Source organism: Ctenopharyngodon idella, chromosome 4 (assembly GCF_019924925.1).
Source record: "Ctenopharyngodon idella isolate HZGC_01 chromosome 4, HZGC01, whole genome shotgun sequence".
Classification (NCBI taxonomy): domain Eukaryota; kingdom Metazoa; phylum Chordata; class Actinopteri; order Cypriniformes; family Xenocyprididae; genus Ctenopharyngodon; species Ctenopharyngodon idella.
The window spans coordinates 18,962,911-18,986,355 of NC_067223.1; the positions used below are offsets into that span (position 1 = coordinate 18,962,911).

The 23,445-nt window shown below is 39.1% G+C and overlaps 2 protein-coding genes across 9 annotated transcripts in view; both read right to left on the bottom strand.

Annotated features, from left to right (window-relative positions):
* LOC127510665 (gastrula zinc finger protein XlCGF8.2DB-like) overlaps positions 1 to 23,445 on the bottom strand; it is a 242,149-nt gene that overhangs the window by 128,229 nt on the left and 90,475 nt on the right. The window lies entirely within an intron of this gene.
* Positions 8,803 to 22,773, bottom strand: LOC127510696 (galectin-9-like). Of its 2 annotated transcripts, none has more exons than XM_051890628.1 (9): positions 22,681 to 22,773; positions 21,438 to 21,586; positions 19,132 to 19,220; positions 18,586 to 18,790; positions 18,286 to 18,405; positions 13,522 to 13,551; positions 13,269 to 13,360; positions 13,027 to 13,183; positions 8,803 to 9,125 (listed from the first exon to the last, which is right to left on the bottom strand). In XM_051890628.1, the coding sequence occupies exons 2-9, from the start codon at positions 21,465 to 21,467 to the stop codon at positions 8,979 to 8,981; spliced, it is 870 nt and encodes a 289-aa protein (XP_051746588.1). In that variant the 5' UTR covers positions 21,468 to 21,586; positions 22,681 to 22,773; the 3' UTR covers positions 8,803 to 8,978. The 2 variants fall into 2 exon arrangements, with proteins under 2 accessions (XP_051746588.1, XP_051746589.1); XM_051890629.1 differs by lacking the exon at positions 22,681 to 22,773 and adding an exon at positions 22,255 to 22,416.

Below are 23,445 nucleotides of genomic sequence, written 5' to 3' on the forward strand. Positions count from 1 at the left end.
TTTTTTACAATCATATTCTGAACACTGAAGATAAAAGCAGTAACAAACTACCAATAATTTGTAAAATACATGGAGTAAAACGAACACATGGTAAAATAATTACTCCACGCACATCTGGCACAAGAACAGTGTGTGAGCAGCACAAATGGCTCTTTTGCAGTTTGCACACTGCTTGTCAGTTTTCAAATCTTTGGCCCGTGGACAAACCTGACACCTTGCTCGCTTTGATGATGGAGGTTCAATGGAGGGCCCTGGAGCGTCGGAGAAATCCTGTTGTCTCTTCAGGATTGATGCAGATGCTGGTGCACGAGGCAGGTGTTGCCGTCGCTCCATGAGAGGGGAAACCAGAGCTTTCCCCAGATGCTCTAGAAAGAGCCTCCTTTTCGTACACTTCCCTCTTTCCCAGGATGGATTGACTTCTCTCCACACCACAAAGGCATTTATGGCTGAAACATCAAGGATTGTAGAGAAGACAACCATTGGCCAACGATTTGTCTTGCGCTTGCAGCTGTAGATTGCAACCATCTGCAATATTTCAAACACACACACACACACACACACACACACAAATTAGTATATCTGCTGGCAAAAGAAATACCACTCACTTTATCACCAACTTTGAAAATTATCAAAATAATGCATCAAATCATAAAATTTGTAAATACCTTATCAAGGTTGTCAACTCCACCTTTGCAGCGATTGTAGTCCAAGATGACCTCTGGCTTCCTGTCCTCCCTGTCACTGATTTTGGCATCCATGTGACATGTGCTCATGAGCAGCACATTTCTATGCTTTTTGGGGCAATATGACACAAGACTGTGTGTCTCAGTGAATGCAAAAAGAGAGGAAGACACAGCTCTGTCTCTCGTTGTCAGAAGAGCAGGTGGGAGTTCAGGTTTGTTTCTGCGAACTGTGCCAACCATGGTCAACTTCCTCTTCAAGAGCTCCTGGCCAAGGGCATAAGAAGTGAAGAAATTATCACACGTAACTGTTTGTCCTTGAAGTCCAGTGGTCAGATCAAGGACCACACGCATGCCCTGATTTCTCTCTGGCTGTCCTTCTCGAGGCTTGCCGGTGTACACTTGCATGTTCCTTGCTTATTGGGCATGTATTGTTTGAACAAGCATTGACCTCGGAATGACACCAGGCACTCGTCCACCGTTATGTCTGGACCAGGGTTGAACATCATTGGGAGGCGCTCAACCCATAAATTCCACAGATCCCGAATTGGTGCCAGCTTGTCACTTTCACGTCGGGCAGGTCTTGTGGCCCTGTCATCGAAGCGGATGACTCTTGACAAAATTCTGAATCTTTTCAGCGACATGACAGCACAAAAAATTGCACGCCCAGTTTGAGACTCCCACAGACTTGCCAGGGCCTCATTGTTGGAGCGATAAACTCCTGCAAGAAGGAGCAGACCAATATACGCTTCCATATCTGTCCAGTCCACATCCCTCCAGTCAGCACCATATACACGCCTTCCTTCAACATTGGTCATTTCCACCAAGATACTTTGGATGCTTGATGGAAAAAATAATAAAAAAGTGGACTTGATGTCCTCTACACGAGAACACGCGTACCTGGTTGGTCCAGGTGTCAACTTTGTAACTCGTGCAGCTGGTGATCTCCCTGGCCTCTGTGGAGGTGGAATAGCAGACCAGGTTATTTGCCCATTTTTAGAACTGAAGGTTTGGTCTGCATCTGCCTCCTCACAGTCCTCCTCCGATTCCTGGTAATCCTCTTCTTCCTCTTCAGGGGGACTGCAGTCCTCTGGCTCAGAGTCCTCAGGCTCAGATTCTTCCAGGTCTTCTTCATTTTCGCTGGAATCCAGCACATAGTCCAGGGTCTCAGGAAGAGTGTACCTCTTTGCCATACTGCCAGCACAGAATGATCCATGGCAGGACAACAAAGACACCCTTTTATATCTTTTGCGTGGGAACAGTTTCTTTGTTTTGAAAACACAGGTGCAGCTCTTACATCTCAACGTAAACTTTCTCAAAGTGGAAAAGGTCAGTTGTCTTTCATCTCTGTTTGAGCTCTCTCTTGCTCTCTCTGAATGTGTGTGCATGCATTAGGTCTCACACACACATGTTCCGCATGTATGGCTGATTACATTTGCCAAATTTGATAAAAATGCTCTCTGTGGAAATCATACCCCTCTCTCTCTCTCTCTCCCTCTGTGTGTGTGTGTGTGCGTGTGCGTGTGTGTGTGCGCGTGCGTGTGTGCGTTTGTGTGCGTGCGTGTGTGCGCATGCATTAGGTCTCAGCCTCTCCTTTATATTTTTGTTCTTCATTTAGAGCTGATTTTATTTGCCAAATTCTATACAAATGCTCTCTGTGGCAGTCATACTTGTGTGTGTGTGTGTGTGTGTGTGTGTGTGTGTGTGCGTGTGTGTCTCTGTGTGTGTGAGAGAGAGAGAGAGAGAGAGAGAGAAGAGAGAGATAGAGATGTGCATGTGTGCGTGTGTCTCTGGGTGTGTCTCTGGGTGTGTGTGCGCGTGCGCGTGTGCGTGTGTGTCTGTGTGTGTGTGAGAGAGAGAGAGAAGAGAGAAGAGAGAGAGATAGAGATGTGCATGTGTGCGTGTTTCTCTGGGTGTGTGTGCGTGTCTGTGTGTGAGAGAGAGAGACAGAGACAGAGAGTGTGAGAGAGAGACAGAGAGAGAAGAGAGAGAGAATGTGCATGTGTGCATGTCTCTGGGTGTGTGTGTGTGCGTGCGTGCGTGTGTGTGTGTGCGTTTGTGTGTGCGTGTGTGTGCGCGTGCATTAGGTTTCACACCTTTATATCTTTTTTTTCTGCATTTGTGGCTGATTTTATTTGCCAAATTCTATACAAATGCTCTCTGTGGCAGTCATACCTGTGTGTGTGTATGTGTGTGTGTGTGTGTGAGCATGTTTTTTCTGCATTACATTTGTGCTCAAGAACCAGGCCTTTAATTTGGTGTGAAAATTTTCAGATTTATTCTGGATTTATTGTTTTTTTTTTTTTTTTTTTTTGACAAATGGAAAAAAAAACACATTTTTTTGCATTTCCCATTCATTTTCAATTGGGGTCATATTGACCCCAAAGACAACATTAATAAAAAATTTTTTTACATGCCTTTAGAATAACCGAATCAAGCCCAGTTTTTTTGTCTGTGTGTACAGAGAGATAAAGTAGGAAAAGTCCCAAAATTTTATTTCACTGAGATGAAGGGAACCATTTTTATTTATTCAAGAAAAGTCGATCGGGGTCATGTCATACCCCAAGGACTAATTGAGGGTTAAAGGGGACCTATTATGCCCCTTTTACAAGATGTAATATAAGTGTATGTTGTCCCCAGAATGTGTCTGTGAAGTTTCAGCTCAAAATACCCCACAGATCATTTATTACAGCTTGTCAAATTTGACCCTATTTGGGTGTGAGCAAAAAAAGGTTAGTGGATAAATTTATGTAGTTGCTTTGGAGTTGATTCAAGTCAATGACTAGCATGTGCCGTCATGTTAATCTTTTGTGCAAATCCAGTGTTGAATCTTGCATTCAGATGCCTGGTGTTTGTGAAAGCAATCGTATGAGAAGCTTCTGGAAGGGAATTATACCGAACCACTTTAACGACAGACTTTGCTCAGGCATTACAGAATAACCAAAACAGCATTTCAGATGCTGTTGTAGGAAACTTTTTCCTCGTCGAAGCAGAGACCAGGAGACGTTGGGATATCTTTCAAGCAGAAGTTACTCTTTATTGAGAAACACGCTGTGCGTCGCTGTAGTCATCCAAGTCCAACTAAGGCAGTGTACTTGGTAGTTCATATACATTCAAGGGGGAGGGATACATAGAGTAGAGGTGGAGACAATCTAAACAAAGCATGCAAATGCAGTGCAGGAATCAGCCCATTCCCTACATTTCCCAGCCATGATCTAATCAGCATAACGGTGTCATTCAAATGCATAGGTGCTAATCCACTCAGTCTGACAGTATCGCCCATACCTTTACATTATCATAGAGACAAAGGCACCGCTGTATCTTGAGCTTGTCCTGCCAAATGGTCAGAAAGTGCATGAAGACAAAAGGTTAATGTTACAGACACCTGGGCTGCCTGCCTTGATCTCCATAAATTTTCACTATCTTTACCTCAAAATGTTAAATACAATATACTTCACCTTAGCATTTCATGTGAGGTTATGTCAGGATGTAGGATCAGCAGATCTTAAACAGATTCTTAAATTTGTAATCCTACACTGTGCAAAGAGATCAGTCCTCTGGTTGGGCCAGTTATGCCGTCCCATCGCAAAGTCACATGTCTTTTTTATGCGCATCAAGGAATTTATTCTGAAAGTGTTTCCATCGCAGTTTATGCGCATCTTTTCTTATCGAATAAAACATTTATCTGACACATTTGATGAATCGTCCCAGGAAACGTTGAAGTTTCTTTACACTGCTGGGCTGGGACCAGTTCTGAATAGTCTCCACCTTCCTCTGGTCCATCTGGATGGCTTGTTGGTCGATGACATATCCCAGAAAGTGCACAGAAGTGGTGTGGAACTCGCATTTCTCTAGATTCAGATAAAGGTGGTGTTCTCTCAGCTTGGTGAGGACCTGCTTCATGTGATGGCGGTGTTCGGCCAGGTTCCGAGGATGTCGTCGATGTACACAATGACGAATCGTTGGAGGAACTCTCGGAAAACCTCATTCATGTATCCTTGGAAGACAGAAGGAGAGTTGGACAGGCCATACTGCATAACCCGATACTCGTAGTGCCCAGAGGGCGTAATAAAGGCGGTCTTCCACTCGAATGAGGTTATATGAGCTCCGCAGGTCTAGTTTAGAGAAAATGCGAGCTCCGCGCAGTTGTTCTAGGGCTGCTGGGACCAGAGGAAGAGGATAACTATACTTGACGTACATCTGTATTGAGACCTTGCCGAAAAGCAGTGAGCAGTCTCCTTACATCCACTCGATGCAGCCAGCGTGCAAAACTGGAGAGCATATGCGCTGACTGAATTATCTCCTTGACTCAAGTTAAAGGGTTAGTTCACCCAAAAATGAAAATAATGTCATTTATTACTCACCCTCATGTCGTTCTACACCCATAAGACCTTCGTTCATCTTTGCAACACAAATTAAGATATTTTTGATTAAATCCGATGGCTTAGTGAGGCCACTATTGAGAGCAAAGCGACCGAACCTCTCAAGATCCAGAAAGGTACTAAAAACATATTTAAAACAGTTCATGTGAGTTCAGTGGTTCTACCTTAATATTATAAAACAACAAGAATACTTTTTGTGCGCCAAAAAAACAACGACTTTTCAACAATATCTCGTGATGACCAATTTCAAAACACTGCTTCTGAGCTTTACGAATCTTTTGTTTCGAATTAGTGATTCGGATCTCCTATCAAACAGCTAAACTGCTGAAATCACGTGACTTTGGCGCTCCGAAACCACTGACTTGTTTTGTAAAGCTACTATATTATATTGTTATTCTGTCTTTTGTGTTTCTGTAACTTTGATCAGTTTTATTTTTTGATAGTCTCATATGTGTTTGTACAAACACTCAAACTACCACCAGAGGTCACCATCTCCTGCAACTGACATCAGCCTTGATGTGCATCAAGGTTGAAGGGTGAAAATAAATTGTGTGGAGTCATCCGTCTTGGAGCAACCCAGATCTCAAATCGTAAATATCAAACATATTGACTCATCTAGTGCAGAGGGTTTTTTTTTATAACTTTTATAATTTTTTAATAACTTTTATGATATTTATAAAACTATATAATGGACAGGAATGGAACCTGCGCTTAAATTACTAAAAATGTTTCTGAACACTATAACTACTTTGAACAAGAGAACTCTATGTTGTAATAACGTGTACTAATTTACATAGATGTAAAATCATTAGCCATACATTGTTAAATCAATCAGTGGGACACCTGCGCTTGCTTCCTTTTACAAAGGAATTTGCGTTTCATTGTTGGACAATGCACCTCATCCTCCACCTGGAGCCAATTTCAGTACTTGGTTTACAAGGCAGTCAATTTTGAAAACTCGGCCTCGCGCAGAGAAGTTGAGGGTGAATGGAAGATGTGATTTAACTGCAGATATTCAGTCATCACACTCAACCAAAATGAAGGCAAAGAGCAATAACTATGGAAGTGTCACAATCTGGCGTCTCTCTTTAATTCGACTAACTGCTCCTCCATGTCAACTGGAAGGTCTTTTCCTGGGCAACTGAGGATCTCTGACCCAAGCAAATTAACTGAAATCCTCACTCAAATAATGTCGGAATTGTTGTTTCAGTTCTTCAATGTTGAGTGACTGTGTTAGACAAAGGAGAGATTTATCCCCTTCTCTTGCACATGGTCAGCGAAGTTGGGAAACATTTTTATTAATCAGCCAATCATCCCAAAGATCCAATTTGTCAATGACTTTGTCTAAGCATGTTGCCATTACCCAGCAAACATTTGGACGTTTAATGACCGTTGAAAAGACGTCCCTCCGACACGTCCTGTCATGGTTGAAAAATAGTTCCAAAATGAAATTTGAATGGACATCTTAGATGTTATCTTATTAATTAATTAATTAATTAATTAATTATTATATATTGAACTACACATAGCTAAAATTCAAAGTAACAATTACACATGCAAGCCCAGAGAATTGTAGAAATGTACAAACATATCTGAATGCATTTTTAAGAAATGTTGTGTGTTACATCAGACCAGTGTTTGCTCGGTAGTGATGTGCATATCGCAGTTATAACCACGGACGCTACAGATAGGAATTCTAGGGTTAATGAGAGATAAATCATTAATGTGTTGATTTTAATAAAGACAAGGAACTCTCATTTTACAGTAAAATGCAATGAACGTGCGTCACTCTTTTACTTTCATTTTCAGCTTATTTCAAGACCAAAAAGAGCAATGGGAGAGAGCGGCATCAGCACTAGTAATATAATTAGTCTCAGTATTTTTTATGAAGACAACAGGTTTCAGGATGCGCCGCTGAACATTTAAGTTAGCGCGTCAGCTTGCTGAAGAGATACTGAGCTACTCTAAGTGGTTTCTGAGTGGTTTCTTCAGGAGCGAATTCACTTCAGGCAGGTGTTGTTTTAGCTGGCATCAACTCTTCAGCTCTTCACTCTTTCATCTTCAATAAACTAAATGGCATAAACTGCTCCCTTAGAGCTGTAGGACTGAGAAATTCCCTTTATACACACTGGGCCTCATTCATGAAACGCGAGCAGAATGGATTTTTGTGTAAATCATTCGTAAAGCCGTTCTGACGTGAATTTTCGGATTCATAAAATTTTTTATATTTTATAAATTTTACTTGGTACAAGATAAATTTATATCTGCTGCCTACCACATGTAAATGGTGCGTAAAGCATTTGAATGTTCTGTTTTCTTGTAAGCAAACTGATGACACTGAATTTTTATGGACTATTTGTTTGCCCTGGTTTTCTTTTTTTTTTTGTTCGTTGTTGGTTTTTTTGTAGTGGACAGTTGAAAACTGCGCTTGTCACTGTCACTTTTTACCCAGCCGTCCAATCACAGTGGAGGAGGGGCAGGACAAATACTATATCAACCAATCATTCTACTTGTACAACCATTAAACAACAATGGAGAAGTTAAAATTGCTGATTACTGCATTTTTATATTCAGGAATATTCTTCAAAAATGAGATACTACTAATACGTTACTGCCATGGATATTCCAAATCATAGCAACCAAACCGTCTCCACTGGAAAAACACAGCACCTCCAAAGCACTCTCAGGCGCCACCAGCTGACTGTTTTCAGAAGAGCACCAGGCATTTTTTCAGCTGGCTAAAAACGCTTAGGTGGAAACATGGACGTTTAATATTCATTTTAGGCATATGGCCTATTAGTCTCTTTTGCATTTGTGCAATATAATGGAGTCAAACCTGAGAAAGATTTCACTAATTACGAATGATTAACTATCAAATCTGATGTTTATGAAACATTTGTGAATCCGGAGTCGAGTTTTCGAGAAGGTCAGTTTTAAGTACTATGAATTTACTCATATATTTACGAAAGTTTCATGAATGTGGCCCATTACAAAACTGACCTGTTTGATGTTATCGTTGTGTGTCACGTTGAGTGGTGTAGTTTAACTTTTGTAGTCGTCTGACAGATATACAGTCAATCTGGTTAGTAATGTGTGAAGCTGGTAATGCTGTTTGTGGAGTTGTTTAATTAGATCTTGAGAGATTTAATGTCTTCTTTTATCCTCAGTTGATTTCATATGGGGCTGTGGCTGGAAGACATAGTTCTTGTTTCTGTTCTTGTTATTTCTCTCTCTTTCAGTGATTCTGCTTGTTGACAGCAGGTGCTCATCACTAATGCTCAATCAGCACTCGATTAATCACTTCACATTGCATTTATTGGACTCTTGATTGGTCTTGAAGGTCTGGCCTTGAATACATCGCTGTTTATTATGCCACTACATATCAGTGCAAGGGTCAAGTAGATCAAGTAGTTCAAGTCAGATCAAGTAGATCAAGTCAGGGGTTTATTATGTGAACTGCTCTGACCACTAGAGGTAGTTGCTCCAGAAAATTGTCAGGCCAACACTGTCCCCTGGTGGCCATGAGTATTTCTGTCAGGTTGTGGCTATACTATTTTTTAACATTTGTTTGCTTTGTAAATTTGTGTTGATTGGATATAGTCAAAAATTGTCAACTAAGAAAAGAGGATTGTTAGTTATGTTCAACATCTCTGTTGCTTCTCACAGGTAGGCCATCATTTGCTGTCTAAGTATTGTGTTTGTAGGTATTTTACTAGAAATAATTGCACAAATAGCACAAATAAGTTTGACACATCCATGCAGGGGTGTTTCCCAAAAGCATCATTAGCTAACTATGGTTGCAAATTCCATTTAACTCTTTTGGTAACGACAGAACTTGCGACCAAAGTTGCTTTTTGGAAACACACCCCAGAACAGTCTGTGTTTATTGGTGCCAGTTTTAAACATGTATTCCTTGTCAGGGCTGCACAAAGCTCAGCTGCACATCTCCAGTAACTTCTAAAACATCAATCTCCTCCAGTTTAGTGAAGCGATGTCTGTAAGTGTAATTTAGTCCACCATTGACATACACCTCGTAATGATGACGACGGGTACAAATGGTGACCTGAAATGCACATACAGGATAAAGATGTTAAAACATTTGTCATCATGCCACAAAGAAAAAAGAGAGCAAACAAACTAAACCTTTAATAATCATGTGTGTGTTGATGTGGCTAATATGACACTAGCTACATTTACATGCACCCAAATAATCCATTTGTAATTGGATTGATGGCTCAATCGGATTGAAAAACGTTCATGTAAACACCTTAATCGATGCAATTGAGCTCGATCCGAACAAAATTTCGATCGGATTGGAAGGGGTGGTTTATTTCTTTTCTAATCCGATCCAACAGCAAAACATTACCATGTAAACGCTTGAATCCGACCACTTTCTCAATTGTATTCAGAAGTCTCTGGGGCACATGCACAGCGCAATGTTGACACGCATTACGCAGTGCGCATATTCACGTTCACGTCTTTAGTTGTAAAGATGTATGCCTACAGGTAGTGGCGCTGTATCCCTTTGCCATAATATTGGAAATCTATCCATTTTAAAACAAGAAGGGGAGTCAATGGATATCACACAAGAAGCAACGTGCAAACTGCGCAAGAGTTATGCCGGTGGAAAAGTCTCAACCTCGGTCAGTATTCACTACAGAAACTGAAAGTAAAAAGTAAAGAGCAACGGATTAACGGAGCATATTCTCTCAGAGACGAATTTCAACATAATATGCTGATAACACTATATAACCGTCTTAATTTATTCCATTATTTCTCTTGTGGCCATACATATAGACTAGTGAAACAAATAAGAATAATAGTGTTTCGTATTAAACAGGTTGTTTTTTTAAAGTCGGTGCTTAAAGTAAAGCTGCGCTTAATTTTCATTGATGACTGCAGTGTTAGGAAATATTATACACTCTTAATAATTTTAATTATAGGCTAGGCCTATAATTCATTGTATAATAGACCTAAAAAAATGTTTAAAACATTTTCAAAGATAGCTAATAGCCTGATCTTTTATTATCCTCACAGCACAGTATAATATTAATTTAATAATAAAACAAGCCGAACCTAATAGTTATAATAATAGACTAGAAGAATGCCCTACATTAATTGGAAATACCAAATCCTCTTAATATTGCCAAGATTTGATACTTTTGACAATGTCTCTGGCTATCGTTGATACATGATCATCGTCTGTTGACGCAACCCGGGTTACCGCAAGTGTGATTGATATGACGTCACACACGCAGAGCGCGTGCGCAAACGTTTTAATCGTAATGTATATAAAACACATATAAACGGATATTTGAATCAGATTACAATGTTTAGAGTACACGTAAACAGATCTGCAGTCGGATTCAATTCATTCGAATTGACGAAAATTGGTGCATGTAAACGTAGCCACTGTGATGTTTAAACGATTTTCTCAGGGTGGAGCATGCACAGCAAAATCATCAATGTTAACCCTGTTCAGAGTACATATGGTATAACTTTACAGTGTGTTAAAGTAACACCAAGGCCTAGTCCACACGTACACAGATATTTTTATAAAGGGGTCCATTTTTAAAGGGGTCATGAACTGCATTGTTTTATTGTTTTATAATGTTTCCTGGGATGCACTTATAATGTTAGAATGCTTTTTACATCAAAAATCAACATACTTCAGAAATAAAAGGCATTTTTCCTACCCTGATTTTAGCCCTCTTATTTGAATGCTCTGTTTTAAGCCCGGGATACACTGCACAATCGTGGCGATTTTTGTGATCGTGGTTCTTAATTGGTGGTCCTATGTCGTACAGTGAGAGAGGTTCAAAGACGGCTGTTTTCCCGGACTTGTGACCAAAGATAGCCTACGATAATTTTTCTGACAGTGTCAGAAATTCAGCATGATCAAAGCACAGTGTTTGCTGCTACAACCTACGTCTACTGACCAGCCAATAAAAATGCGACATGAAATAAATGCGACATGGCGGTAAAACTTAAAACTGCTTACCTTAAGCTCTTTTCCCTTCTTCTTTTGCCACTTCCTTTTTTTCACCACACATAAAAACTACAACTGCCAATGTGTGATTCAACATGGTCTTTTTGTTTACCAATAGCGCATGCTGATGACATTTTATTCTTCTATAGAAACTTGCATCGTAGCCTATGAGTCAATAGGTGTCATCATCGTACAAGTCTACATGCATGTCGTACCCAAGTTTATTAGATCCATGTCACACAGTGTGATAAAGTAATGATCTTATAGGATTGCTAAAATCTTAGCTTTAAGGGGCGTGTCTGCTGTGAGACTTCAGTGTAAACGCCCACTGCTGTGATTGGCTAACATCTTTCCATTTGAAATATCTAAGTATTATTCTCTCGAAAACTTTTAGCACATTTTTAACATTACAGCTCTCAAGATTAACTAATCATGAAAAGTGTTGAATTACATTTATATCTATGGCATTAGAACATTGTAGCCAATCTCAGACATGTTGTTGAGCGCATGAAAGCAGTGATCTTGTCATTGCAACTCAATTTCTGCACACTAACGAATATTTTCATCGTAACTAACAGTGCAAACGCATTGCAACTAAAAGATTCGTTGAATAAAACTGGAGTTTTGGCACATGTCCAGAACTCAGTCAATGATAAACTCACGCTGTTTGATTGACAGCTCCAGCGATTGTAAAGGTGGTTTCTTTATATAATTTAATCACAGTTTAAATTATAGATTATTATGTTCATCCTACTAAAAGAAACAACATGAAGTTGACCGTAGTCACTGGTTTGATTTACTCTGATACATAAACAAAGAACATCTAACTGTACATTAATCATTACATATAAGATCAGGCATTAGAATGAACACGGTTACTATTAACAGGCTAACGTTGCAATGATGAAGTAGGTGTTGATTTCTTCTGTGGAGGCGGGATTTCACCTATAGACATGCACATTCCAGGATTAGTCGTTCGATGGGCCTGGTGTCAATAAAAGCTTTTATTGGACTAACAAGGAAGTTTTTAGTTTTGAACCTTACAGGATATTCTTATAGCACGATAACCTCTTATATATCAAAAGCTCAAGGGAAAGTTGATTTCTCAATTCATGACCCCTTTAAAAAAAATTGCTTCCACATGAAAATGCTATGAAGTGCTGTCAAGAGCATGCCAAACCAACAGGTGGTGATATAACCCTAAATGTAAAGCCATGTTGGCCAATCAGAAGCCTGGAAAAAAGGTTATTCCAACGTCACAAGGCAAAATCTCCAGTTTCACTGCAACCGGAGTTTCTAAAAATCTTCACCCTGGCAGTTTTCAAAAAAGTTTGGTTTCAGTGACTGGATACTGCATTTTTCACGTGGACGAGCGGCCAAACCACATAGAAAAAGCTGCGGTTTTGAAAATACCCATGTTTGTGTGAACAGGGCCTAAAGCAGTGTAGAATTTGATTAGACAATTAAACAATTAATTGAGTGCTGATTGAGCATTAGTGATGAACACCTGTTATTAACAAGCAGAATCACTGGAGGAAAGAGAAACACAACAAACTACAACTGACTTCCAGCCACAGCCTTGTTTGTGGAGTTGTTTAATCCCCCTCTGCTGAGATCTTAAGAGATTTAATGTCTTCTTTTGTTTCAGTTGATTTCATCTGAGGATATGGCTGGAAGTCAGTTGTAGCTCTTGTGTTTCTCTTGTTTCTCTTCTCTTCTGTGATTCTGCTTGTTAACAGCAGGTGTTCATCACTAATGCTCAATCATTACTCGATTGATCGCTTAATTAGGTAATTAACTGCAACACTACTTCTTTGTTACTTAAAGCAGTGTTAATTATAAACTAGGGATTTTGTTGAGTAGTGTGAATCAGTGCCATCTGTCTATACCCAGGTGTGTTCCCATATCTACTCAAGGAACAAGGGTTACATACAAAACCTAGATGATTGCTTTGGTTAAAGAATATCTGAAATACCTCAAAAAAGTTCCCTCTTTTAAATGGCATGTTACAAGGTCGTTCCTCCTCGCCCCATTTTCCGTCCTCACAGCTGTTGCACACAATCTCATTCTCATCAAAACGAGCACTGTAGTCAAATGCAATTCCAGTTTTGTGCCTTAGACTAAACCCCATTCTGTTGGAGCAAGAAAAGGAGAGGAAATTATATATTAAAACAGAATATGTATTATCTGCATCAGAGAGAAATGATGTTGTCAAACCTATCCGTTTGAGGATTAACGAATCCTTGGATGATGATGATGACTTGGTCAGGCTGTAGTCCACCGTGGATGATGCTTTTATATGGGATCATCTGATTGTGGGTCAAAGTAATGAAAGATTTTTATAATATACTGAAGATCAACTAAGAAGCATTTTGCAAGGATTTGAGCATTATATTCTCACTTTTTTGTTTAACTCAGAGCTATTGGATTTATGTAATTACTTGTCTACCAAACATTTAAAATAACTTACAAAAGATCCCAGAGGAGCAGCATGATGGGGCTATAAATGAAATGAAGATATGTATATTAAGAAGAATTCAGCTGTGAAATCAAAATAAAATTAAATAATAATTAATAACCCAGATAGCAAGCAACCATCGAAATAATGTTAAAAAAAATGTTAATGTGTCAATGTTACCATTGATTTTTTTTTTTTTGTTGAAATGTCATCATTTTTTTCAACATTAATTGCGGGTGCAAAAGTGATATTGATTCAATGCGGTTAACAAATCAAGTCAAGTCACCTTTATTTATATAGCGCTTTTTACAATGTAGATTGTGTCAAAACAGCTTTACAGTGGTAACAGGTAAATTATTTTGGCTACACAGCAGCTCTTAAAGACAATGGTGTCATTGACCAGCTTAAATAAATTCAGTATCGATTAATTCCTTTGTAAAAGTCAATAGTTATTAATTTAGTTAATTTGTCTACATATCAGCACTGGAGAAAACAGTGATGTCGTCCAGCTCAGTTCAGTTCGCATACAATGGTGTCAATGCAGGCAGATCAAAAATGTTGAATATCAGGTGTCCCCAACTAAGCAAGCCAAAGCGAACAGTGCATAATTATGATTTAGGCAGAATTACAGGTCATAAGTCCGATTTGGGATTGCAACAGTCAAAATATTTAATCTAGTTCCATATCGTATTCATCAGGCTGGTATGGGATGGTTTGTTGGGAATCTGTGCCACTGGATGTCGTGTTGGTGAGGCCTTCACAGGGGATGATCTAGTTGACACAATCTCTGCTGACAGAGTGTGTCTGCTTCCCAAACAGTGCTAGGAAGATTGTTCCATAGTTTAGGTGCCAAATAGGAGAAGGATCTACCGCCTGCAGTTGATTTTGATACTCTAGGTATTATCAACTGGCCAGAATTCTGAGATCGCAATAGACATGAAGGACTATAATGCATTAAGAGCTTGCTCAGGTACTGGGGAGCTAAACCATTTAGTGCTTTGTAAGTAATTAGCAATATTTTAAAATCTATATGATGTTTAATAGGGAGCCAATGCAGTGTTGACAGAACCGGGCTAATTTGGTCATACTTCCTGGTTTTACTAAGAACTCTAGCTGATGCATTTTGGACCAGCTGTAGTTTGTTTATCAAGCAAGCAGGGCAGCCACCCAGTAGAGCATTACAGTAATCTAGCCTTGAGGTCATGAACGCATTAACTAACTGTTCCGCATTTGTCACTGAGCGCATATGTTGTAGTTTAGATATATTTTTAAGAATGCGGTTTTACAAATGCTAGAAACATGGGTTTCAAATGAAATATTGGTATCAAAAAGCACACTCAGGTTCCTAAGTGACGACGAAGACTTAACAGAGCAGCCATCAAGTGTTAGACAGTTTTCTAGGTTATTACGTGGAGAAGTTTTTGGTCCAATAATTAGAATCTCTGTTTTTTTCTGAATTTAGTAGTAGGAAATTACTGGTCATCCAACTTTTTATATCAGCTATGCATACCATTAATTTTGTGAATTGGTAAGTTTCGTCAGGGCGCAAAGAAATATAGAGCCGAGTATCATCAGCATAACAGTGAAAATTAACGCCATGCTTCCTAATGATATCTCCTAAGGGTGGCATGTACAGAGTGAAAAGTAACGGTTCTAGTACTAAGCCTTGTGAGACTCCTTATTGAATTTGTGATCGATATGACATCTCTTCGTTTACTACTACAAACTGATAACGGTCAGATAAATACGATTTGAACCATGCCAATGCAATCCCACTAATGCCAACATAATTTTCGAGTCTGTTTAAAAGAATGCTGTGATCGATAGTGTCAAATGCACTAAGATCCAGTAACACTAATAGAGAGATACAACCACGATCTGATGATAAGAGCAAATCATTTGTAACTCTAATGAGAGCAGTCTCAGTACTATGGTACGGTGTAAATCCTGACTGGAAATCCTCACATATACCATTTCTTTCTAAAAAGGAACATAGTTGTGATGATACTGCCTTTTCTAGTATTTTTACAGAAAAGGTAGATTTGAGATCGGCCTGTAATTGACTAATTCTCTAGGATCAAGTTATGGTTTTTTTAATAAGAGGTTTAATAATAGCCAGCTTAAAAGTTTTCGGTACGTATCCTAGTGACAAAGATGAATTAACGATATTAAGAAGAGAATCTATGACCTTTGCAAGCATCTCTTTCAATGGCTTAGTAGGTATAGGGTCTAACATACATGTTGTTGATTTTGATGATTTAACCAGTTTAGACAAATCTTTCTCTCCTATAGCAGCGAATGAATGGAATTTTTCCTCAGGGATACTACAATGCACTCTCTAATATTATCAATCTTGCAAGTAAAGAAGTTCATAAAGTCATTACTGCTGTCCTGTTTGGAAACATCTGAAGTTGAAGCTTTATTTCTCGTTAATTTAGGGACTGTATCAAATAAATACCTAGGATTGTGTTTTTTTTTCTTCTAAAAGATTTGAAAAATAAGTTGAACTAGCAGTTTTTAAGGCCTTTCTGTACGTAAAAATGTGTTCTTTCCACAAAATGCGAAAAACTTATAGTTTTGTTTTCTTCCAGCTGCGCTCCATTTTTCTGGCTGCTCTCTTAAGAGCCCGAGTATGCTTGTTGTACCACGGCGTTGGACTAATTTCCCTAATCTTCTTTAAGAGCGAAGGAGCAAATGAGTCTAATGTGCTGGAAAAGAGAGAGTCAATAGTTTCTGTAACATCAAGTTACACAAGACTAGATAATTATCTGAGATGTCATCGCTCTGCTGCAGAATTTCAGTGTGACAATATTAGATCTAAAGTATGATTATGACAATGAGTGGGTCCTGACATGTGTTGTCTAACTCCAATAGAGTTTAGAATGTCTGTAAATGCCAATCCCAATGCGTCTTTTTCATTATCTATATGGATAATAAAATCACCAACAATTAGGACTTTATCCGCAGCCAGTACTAACTCTGATAGAAAATCAGCAAATTCTTTGATAAAGTCTGTATGGTGCTATGGTGGCCTGTGTACAGTAGCCAGCAAAAATGTCAAATGGGATTTGTCGCTTACATTACATAACATTACATAAAGCACCATCACTTCGAAGGAATTATATTTGAAAGACTTTTGAGTGATACAGAAGATATTACTATAAATTACAGCAACACCTCCCCCTTTGCCTTTCCGATGCGGCTCATGTCGATAATAGTAACCTTGAGGCGTGGACTCATTTAAAGTAATGTAATCATCTGGTTTTAGCCAGGTTTCTGTTACCTCTTTAATGTTAATTTTAGTGATCTCCGACTGGCGAAGTCGGACATCGTTAGTGCTGACGTGAATAATAATCTTAGAGTATTTACGATTAGCATTAGCCAGCACTTTTAAATTTGCTTTGATGTCAGGTGCTCTGGCACCTGGCAAACATGACTATGGTGGCTGGTGTCTCTAGAATCGCCAATATCTAGGGCACTTTCAACAGGATTCTCAGTGGGTGCCTCACTGAGTGGGGAGAACCTCTTTGATGTTCTAATCGGAACGAAAGAGCGGTGTTTTGACTATGCCGTCTCACAGTCACCCAGTTGCCCTGCTGAGCGGGCTCTACAGCCAGAACTGAACAATATACAGAGTTCACTAAACTAGTCACATCCAAAACAGTATCTAAAGCCCTTACATTCTTACTATCCTCGATTAAAGTTTGGATGCGTGTCTCTAATTCTGAGATTTTCTCTGTGAGGCTGACTATCTCCCTGCATTTATCACATGTGTAAATCTCACTGCTGACAGAGAAAGCTATACTAAGCATATGACAAGCAGTGCAAGAAACAATAAGAGGAGAGGATGACATGACTTACCGTGTTTGTAGACTGATCCGACTTACCAGAGTTGTTTAATGGACTCGTAGAAAAAGAAGCGCGAGAAAAAATGGCGGCAGGCATGGATAACAAGTTAACAGACTAGCAAAATGCTAACGCGTTGTGATATCGATTTAGATTAAAAGATTAAAAGCTAGCGATGTCAAATTAATGTGATAGGCAATATTAGACAATATCAGATATATGGTGATGATAATATAAAAAACAAGGAATGATAGTAAGAGATTCAAAACAAAGCTATATGTAGCTACGGACGCAAACCACTGAGCAGCGAGGCAGACAGGAGCAGGACACATTAACGTTGACACATTAACATTGATTTAACATTATTTGATAGTTGCTTACTATTTGAAAATATATATTTAATATATAATGTGTTTTAATGTTAGGTGTGATTAATTACAGAAACCTGTGATATAATTTTTTTCAATCAACAGCCTTACAGTATACACAATAAAAACTATGTAGAATATACACATTGATTCAGTATAGAAATTAGCAAAGTGAACATTAATGTACTGGTAAAGGACTGAGTTCACGTGATTGTACAATATTCTAATGGCCTGCAAGAAACTGTCTCTGAGTTTACTAGTCCATGCTTTAACACTACAGTACATCACTTACTATGAATGTCCTGAAAGAAAAGAAGTTCAGGACATTTATACTGAGTGATGATTGTTTAAATCATTTATCGCTTAATGTGTGTATCTTGTATTTTGATGAATTACATCTTCCCTTACCATATCCATTCTTTACTGTATGTGATACAGTGTGCATACTGTATAGGGCTGTTAACCGGCTGCTAATGCAGCCCAGTTTCCACAAGATCAGTTAAAGATTGTTAAAATATGATTAATTGTGGTAAAATTGTAAAGAGCATTTTTTTTTTCTCACTGCAAGATGCTGGAGGGCAACTAAATTCAGTTCCACCATTCCACCAATACAGATGCTGTCCACATTTTGGAACGGCATACGGTGCTTGTACTCCGAGAAGGGTTTCCCATTGGCACTTATCTGGAAAAAGACAAAAACATTGTCATTCTTCTGCTACAATTAAAAAAAAAGATGTCATACACCTGTCATTAAAAAAAGATGTCATACACCTGTCATTTTATTGCCCTGTTCACTTTATTGCTAAAACAAAGTTTGATACTTTTTACAGATAGAAAAGAAGAACTTAAGCAGAGTGAAAACCTTGTATGAATCCTGGGTGATGAGGATCTGCAAAGCAAATTTCAGGCCTCTCGGGAAGGGAGTTTCGGACTTGTGTTCTTCATAGCCCCAGGTGCCTTTCTGACAGGTGTTGTGAACTACGTATCCACAGTCAGTCCAGAACCACTTATAGCGAGGGTTAACGTGCAGTACGACATCAGAATTATGCTTCAGATTCACATGGAATCTAAAGAAGACAAAATAAAGAAAGGAAAACAACAGCTGTAATGTGTCAAATGCAACAAAATATAGTATTTAAAGGAATAGTCCAAAAAAAGATCATTCTAACTCTGCATTACTTTCTTCTGTGGACCACAAAATAAATGTACTTCATATTTCAAAATCATATATTATGTTCCTTTTATGTTCCATATTCTTAAAATATGAAAAAGTTAGAGGATGTCTTTTGCTGGTTTGATTTGATTAAAAACAATAGCAAACACAAGAAAAAGAAAAACACCTTTTTTGTATCTATGGTTGTGGTGAAATACACATTCATATTAGTTTACATAACAGACTGTTACTCACCTGTCTGCATCTGGCAAAACACGTCCACATACAGTGATAATCATTCCTTCCAGCAATCCTTTCTCGATCTGAGTACTGAATGGGACACTCTGTGGGAATGGATTTCATACCAGACATCTCATAAAATGAGTGCTTGTTTATCTTTATTCTTGCATTTGTTTACAGTCATTTTATTTTGTCATTATTAAAAAAATTATAACAATACCACAAATTTTTTTTTATCACTTAATTATCTAATTATCTTGTATGTGGACTAAGCAGTGTTCATTTAACACTGAGGATTTTGCTCTGTGTGTATAAACAAATTTCACAAAGGTTTAAAACCTTTATGAATCTTCTGTTTCTAATCAGTGGTTTGGAATGTGCATCAAAAACACATAAAGTTATGTGATTTCAGCAAACGAAATTTCAGCTGCTCTGCGCAGGTATATAATGAGCAGCAGATCCATTGCATCTTTAGCTTTTCGCTGAGGAGGTGAGCCGGCCATGCAGCGGGGTACAGCGATTGTGGTGACGGGACGGACGTCTCCGTTCCCTCCTTCAGGGAACGAGGGTTACCTTTGTAACCGAGGTCGTTCCCACTCAGTAGGTCACGTTCGACATACGTTGGACAGACTGATGAATAGGAATCCCTACCAAAGCGCCACAGCCGCTGCCCCCTTCCAGTGCTCTTTGCAAGCCTCCTGCAGCCCCTTGCCTAAAAGGATGGTGGGAAAGGGCTAACACAGAGAGTGTCGATCACTGCTGTTCCGCACAACCCACTCAGTGAGATTATTGGATAACACTGGAAAAGCGTGCCCATTCACTGGGAAAGGAATGCTGAGCCTCTCTGTGTCTCTGACCGGTTAAGTTTAGAACACAGGAGGAGACTGGCTCAACACGAAGGCTGTAGAGTCTAGTGAATGTGTTAGGTGTCGCCTAGCCCACAGCTCTACAAATATCTGTTAACGAGGCGCCACGAGCCAGCGCCCAAGAGGATGCAACACCTCTTGTAGAGCGAGCATGCAACCTGAATGGGCATCCACTATCCAGTGGGCCATCCTCTGCTTGGAGACAGCCTTTGCCTTCTGCTGGCCTCTATAACAGACAAAGAGCTGGTCTGAGGTCCTGAGGTTTTGAGTTCTGTCAATATACAGTCACAGAGCATAGACTGGACAGAGCAAAGCCAGAGCTGGGTCTGCCTCCTCCAGGGGCAACGCTTGCAGGCTCACTACCTGGTCCCTGAAGGGAGTGGTAGGAACCTTGGGCACATAGCCAGGCTGGGGTCTCAGTACCACGTGGCCATCCCCCGGCCGAACTCTAGGCACGATTCGTCGAAATGCCTGCAGGTCCCCTACCCTCTTGATAGAGGCCAATGCAACCAACGGCAAAGTCTTCAAAGACAGAATCTTTAAGTCTGCTGACTGCAAAGGGCTCAAAGGGAGCATTCTGAAGTGCTCAAAGCACCAGAAAAAGGTCCCAAGAGGGTATGGAGGGAGATCGAGGACGATTTAACCGCCTCGCCCCCCAAAGAAACCTGACGACCAGGTCGTGCTTCCCAACAGACTTGCCATCTACCAGGTCGTGCTTCTGACTCCAAAGGATGAGATGGAGGGTGAGTCACAACATGCGACAGGAGCGTAGACCACCTTGACGGTTGATGTACGCAACGGTCGCAGTGTTGTCCGTACGGACCAGCGCGTGCTTGCCCTGTAATGGCCTCTTCAGGCGGTTCAGTGCAAGATGTACTGCTAGCAACTCGAGACAGTTGATGTGCCAGTGCAGTTGGGGGCCCGTCCACACCCCTGACACTTCATGCCTGTTGTACGTGGCACCCTAACCGATGGCAGAGACATCTGTGAACACCACAGCATGCCAGGAGACCTGCTCTAGGAGCACTCCTGCCCAAAGAAACAAGGGGTCCGACCACAGGCTGAAGGCTTGGTGGCACTCTGGAAAATTACAAAACTTTTGATCTATTACAGTTTTTCCACTGTATATAGTAAGGAAAACTTATGTTAACCAATAAACAGATTTTACTATAGCATTTTTACAGTCTTTTACTGTTAAAATTACAAACACACTGTCGATTATTGTAGAGTTTCACACCAGAAAAGGGATGAATCCTTATGGCCAATTTATATTTTGGATATTGATTCCTGATCTGAGAAATATAACATTTTACGTTATACAGCATGGAGAAAAGAATAGTGTTATATCAAATACATTTTGTTAAAAATGTAACATCACATTTGTTTCGCAATGGAATATTAGTTTATGTCCAAAGTCTGACAAGGCTTCTTGATAAATAAAAATCGGTCACTTACTGGATTGAAAACTGGCGGAAGCCGATTCATTTTGCCTGATCTTAAAGTGTATCTTCAGTCTTGTTTTTAAGGGCGAACAGCACTTACAAAATGTCCAGTATCTATGGAGTTTTGCCTTCCCTGATGACCACACAATTCATGGTCTGCAACTGTGGGAATTGTGCAGGGAAATGTGATGAGTATCGTTAGCTGTCCAACTGCATTCCAATGCATTTGCTGCAAACAGCCACCACCCATCAGATAAATATGAATTAAACAAGGTCAGAAGGTTCAAAGACCATATATTATAAAAAGTTTATTTTTTTAGCATCAGCCTTGTGTTTCCATAGATGTTGTTTTTTCCTTGAGAAAAAACAATACATATGTAAAATACATACATACATAACAGTTAATATAGAGCTGATCTTTTGTTGTTGGTGGTGGTGGTTTAGTTATCATTGTTATCATTGAAAAGGCATTTGAACAGACAACAAATGCAAACCAAAAACATATTCTGGCAGTAACATATTCAGAAATCATGTTCATGGATTAGGTAATGTATTAAAGTTTTATTACTATTAAATTCTAACATTTATTTAACACATGTTATTTTATTTCTTTCTAACTGCAAGTAAGGTGTTAAATGCTAAATTACTTCTCGTACAGGCCAATATCTAAAGAAATGTTAACAGCATGATGATATAAAGCTGTACATTTCTCATCTATGTCCATCTATTTCTACTTATACCAATGACAGAAGAAGATAAGTTATTAAATAAGGGTTTAATAACAGTATTGGGTTATGGTTATGTAGCCCTCTCTCTCTCCGCGCGCTTACTGGTCTCCAACACCACCGCTGCTACTCTGCGCTGTGTTGTGTATGATCGTGGGAGGTGGTAGAGGAAGGGGACGGGGACGCGGACACAGAGGGGTTCGGGATTGTGGCTTGACCGTTTATTCCACAGCACGGGATCTATAGCGTTGATAACATGAACTCAAGTTTTAAACTATTAAAGTACATTTCAATGCACATGCAATTCAATAGCAAGCTCTCGCTGCTTATATTATAATAGATAGCTTTGTATTAGCCACCACACATTAATCACATTTAAAAGAAAGAACAAAACATTTTAACTTTCCATATTACTCTGCATTTAGGTCTTTAGCAGTTTAAAACACAAAATATCTGAATAAACTAAACTGTAGTGTGATAACAACAAAGATATTTTTCATTGCAACTTCCACTATCGTTAACATGGCTTACCTATAGCGTTGATAACATGAACTGAAGAAAAGTATCAACACAACGGTACATCAAGAGGCTCAAACCATGCTAAAGGCACTTGAATCTGCCTTATCACAACAGTGGTATATCGACATCTTGTGGACAACACAATACACTGCCTTACAGTTACACTCAAACTGGTTACAAAATAGATATGAAATGATAAAACATGTACAATTAATTGTACACAAAATGATACCTGAGAGAGAATGAGAAAAAAACGGATTTACAGGAAAGGATATCAAGGGTGTGCCTGTTTTTCCTCACTGTGCTTTTGTTCATGTCTGAGCAAAACAACATCAACAAAAGAACAGAAACTCTATATTATTATCTATATTAAAGTACAACATAGTTCACAACACAGTACTAACCAGTGTCTGTACATACTGCAATGGGATATTTATTTATATATGTATATACATGTATTGTGTATTTAAAGGGAAACTTGTAATGCACTCATAATTCTTTCTGTTTTTTTTTTTTTGTAGTATTTTTAAAAGCTTTCTTTTAAAAGGAGGTAACTGTTACAGTGATTTTTTTTTTTTTTTTTTTTTTTTCAAATTTAGCTAAATTTCAAATATATATAAAGTATTTAAGCAGCATCTGCAGTTTAATAAATACAAGTGAAGTCGAGGCCCAACACTTTTTCTGTCTTTGTATGAACAAGTTTCCACAATGTAAAAAAGCTTGTTAAGTAGACTCTTTTGTTTGAGTTCAATTTACTTAAATCTTTAAGTTGACTGA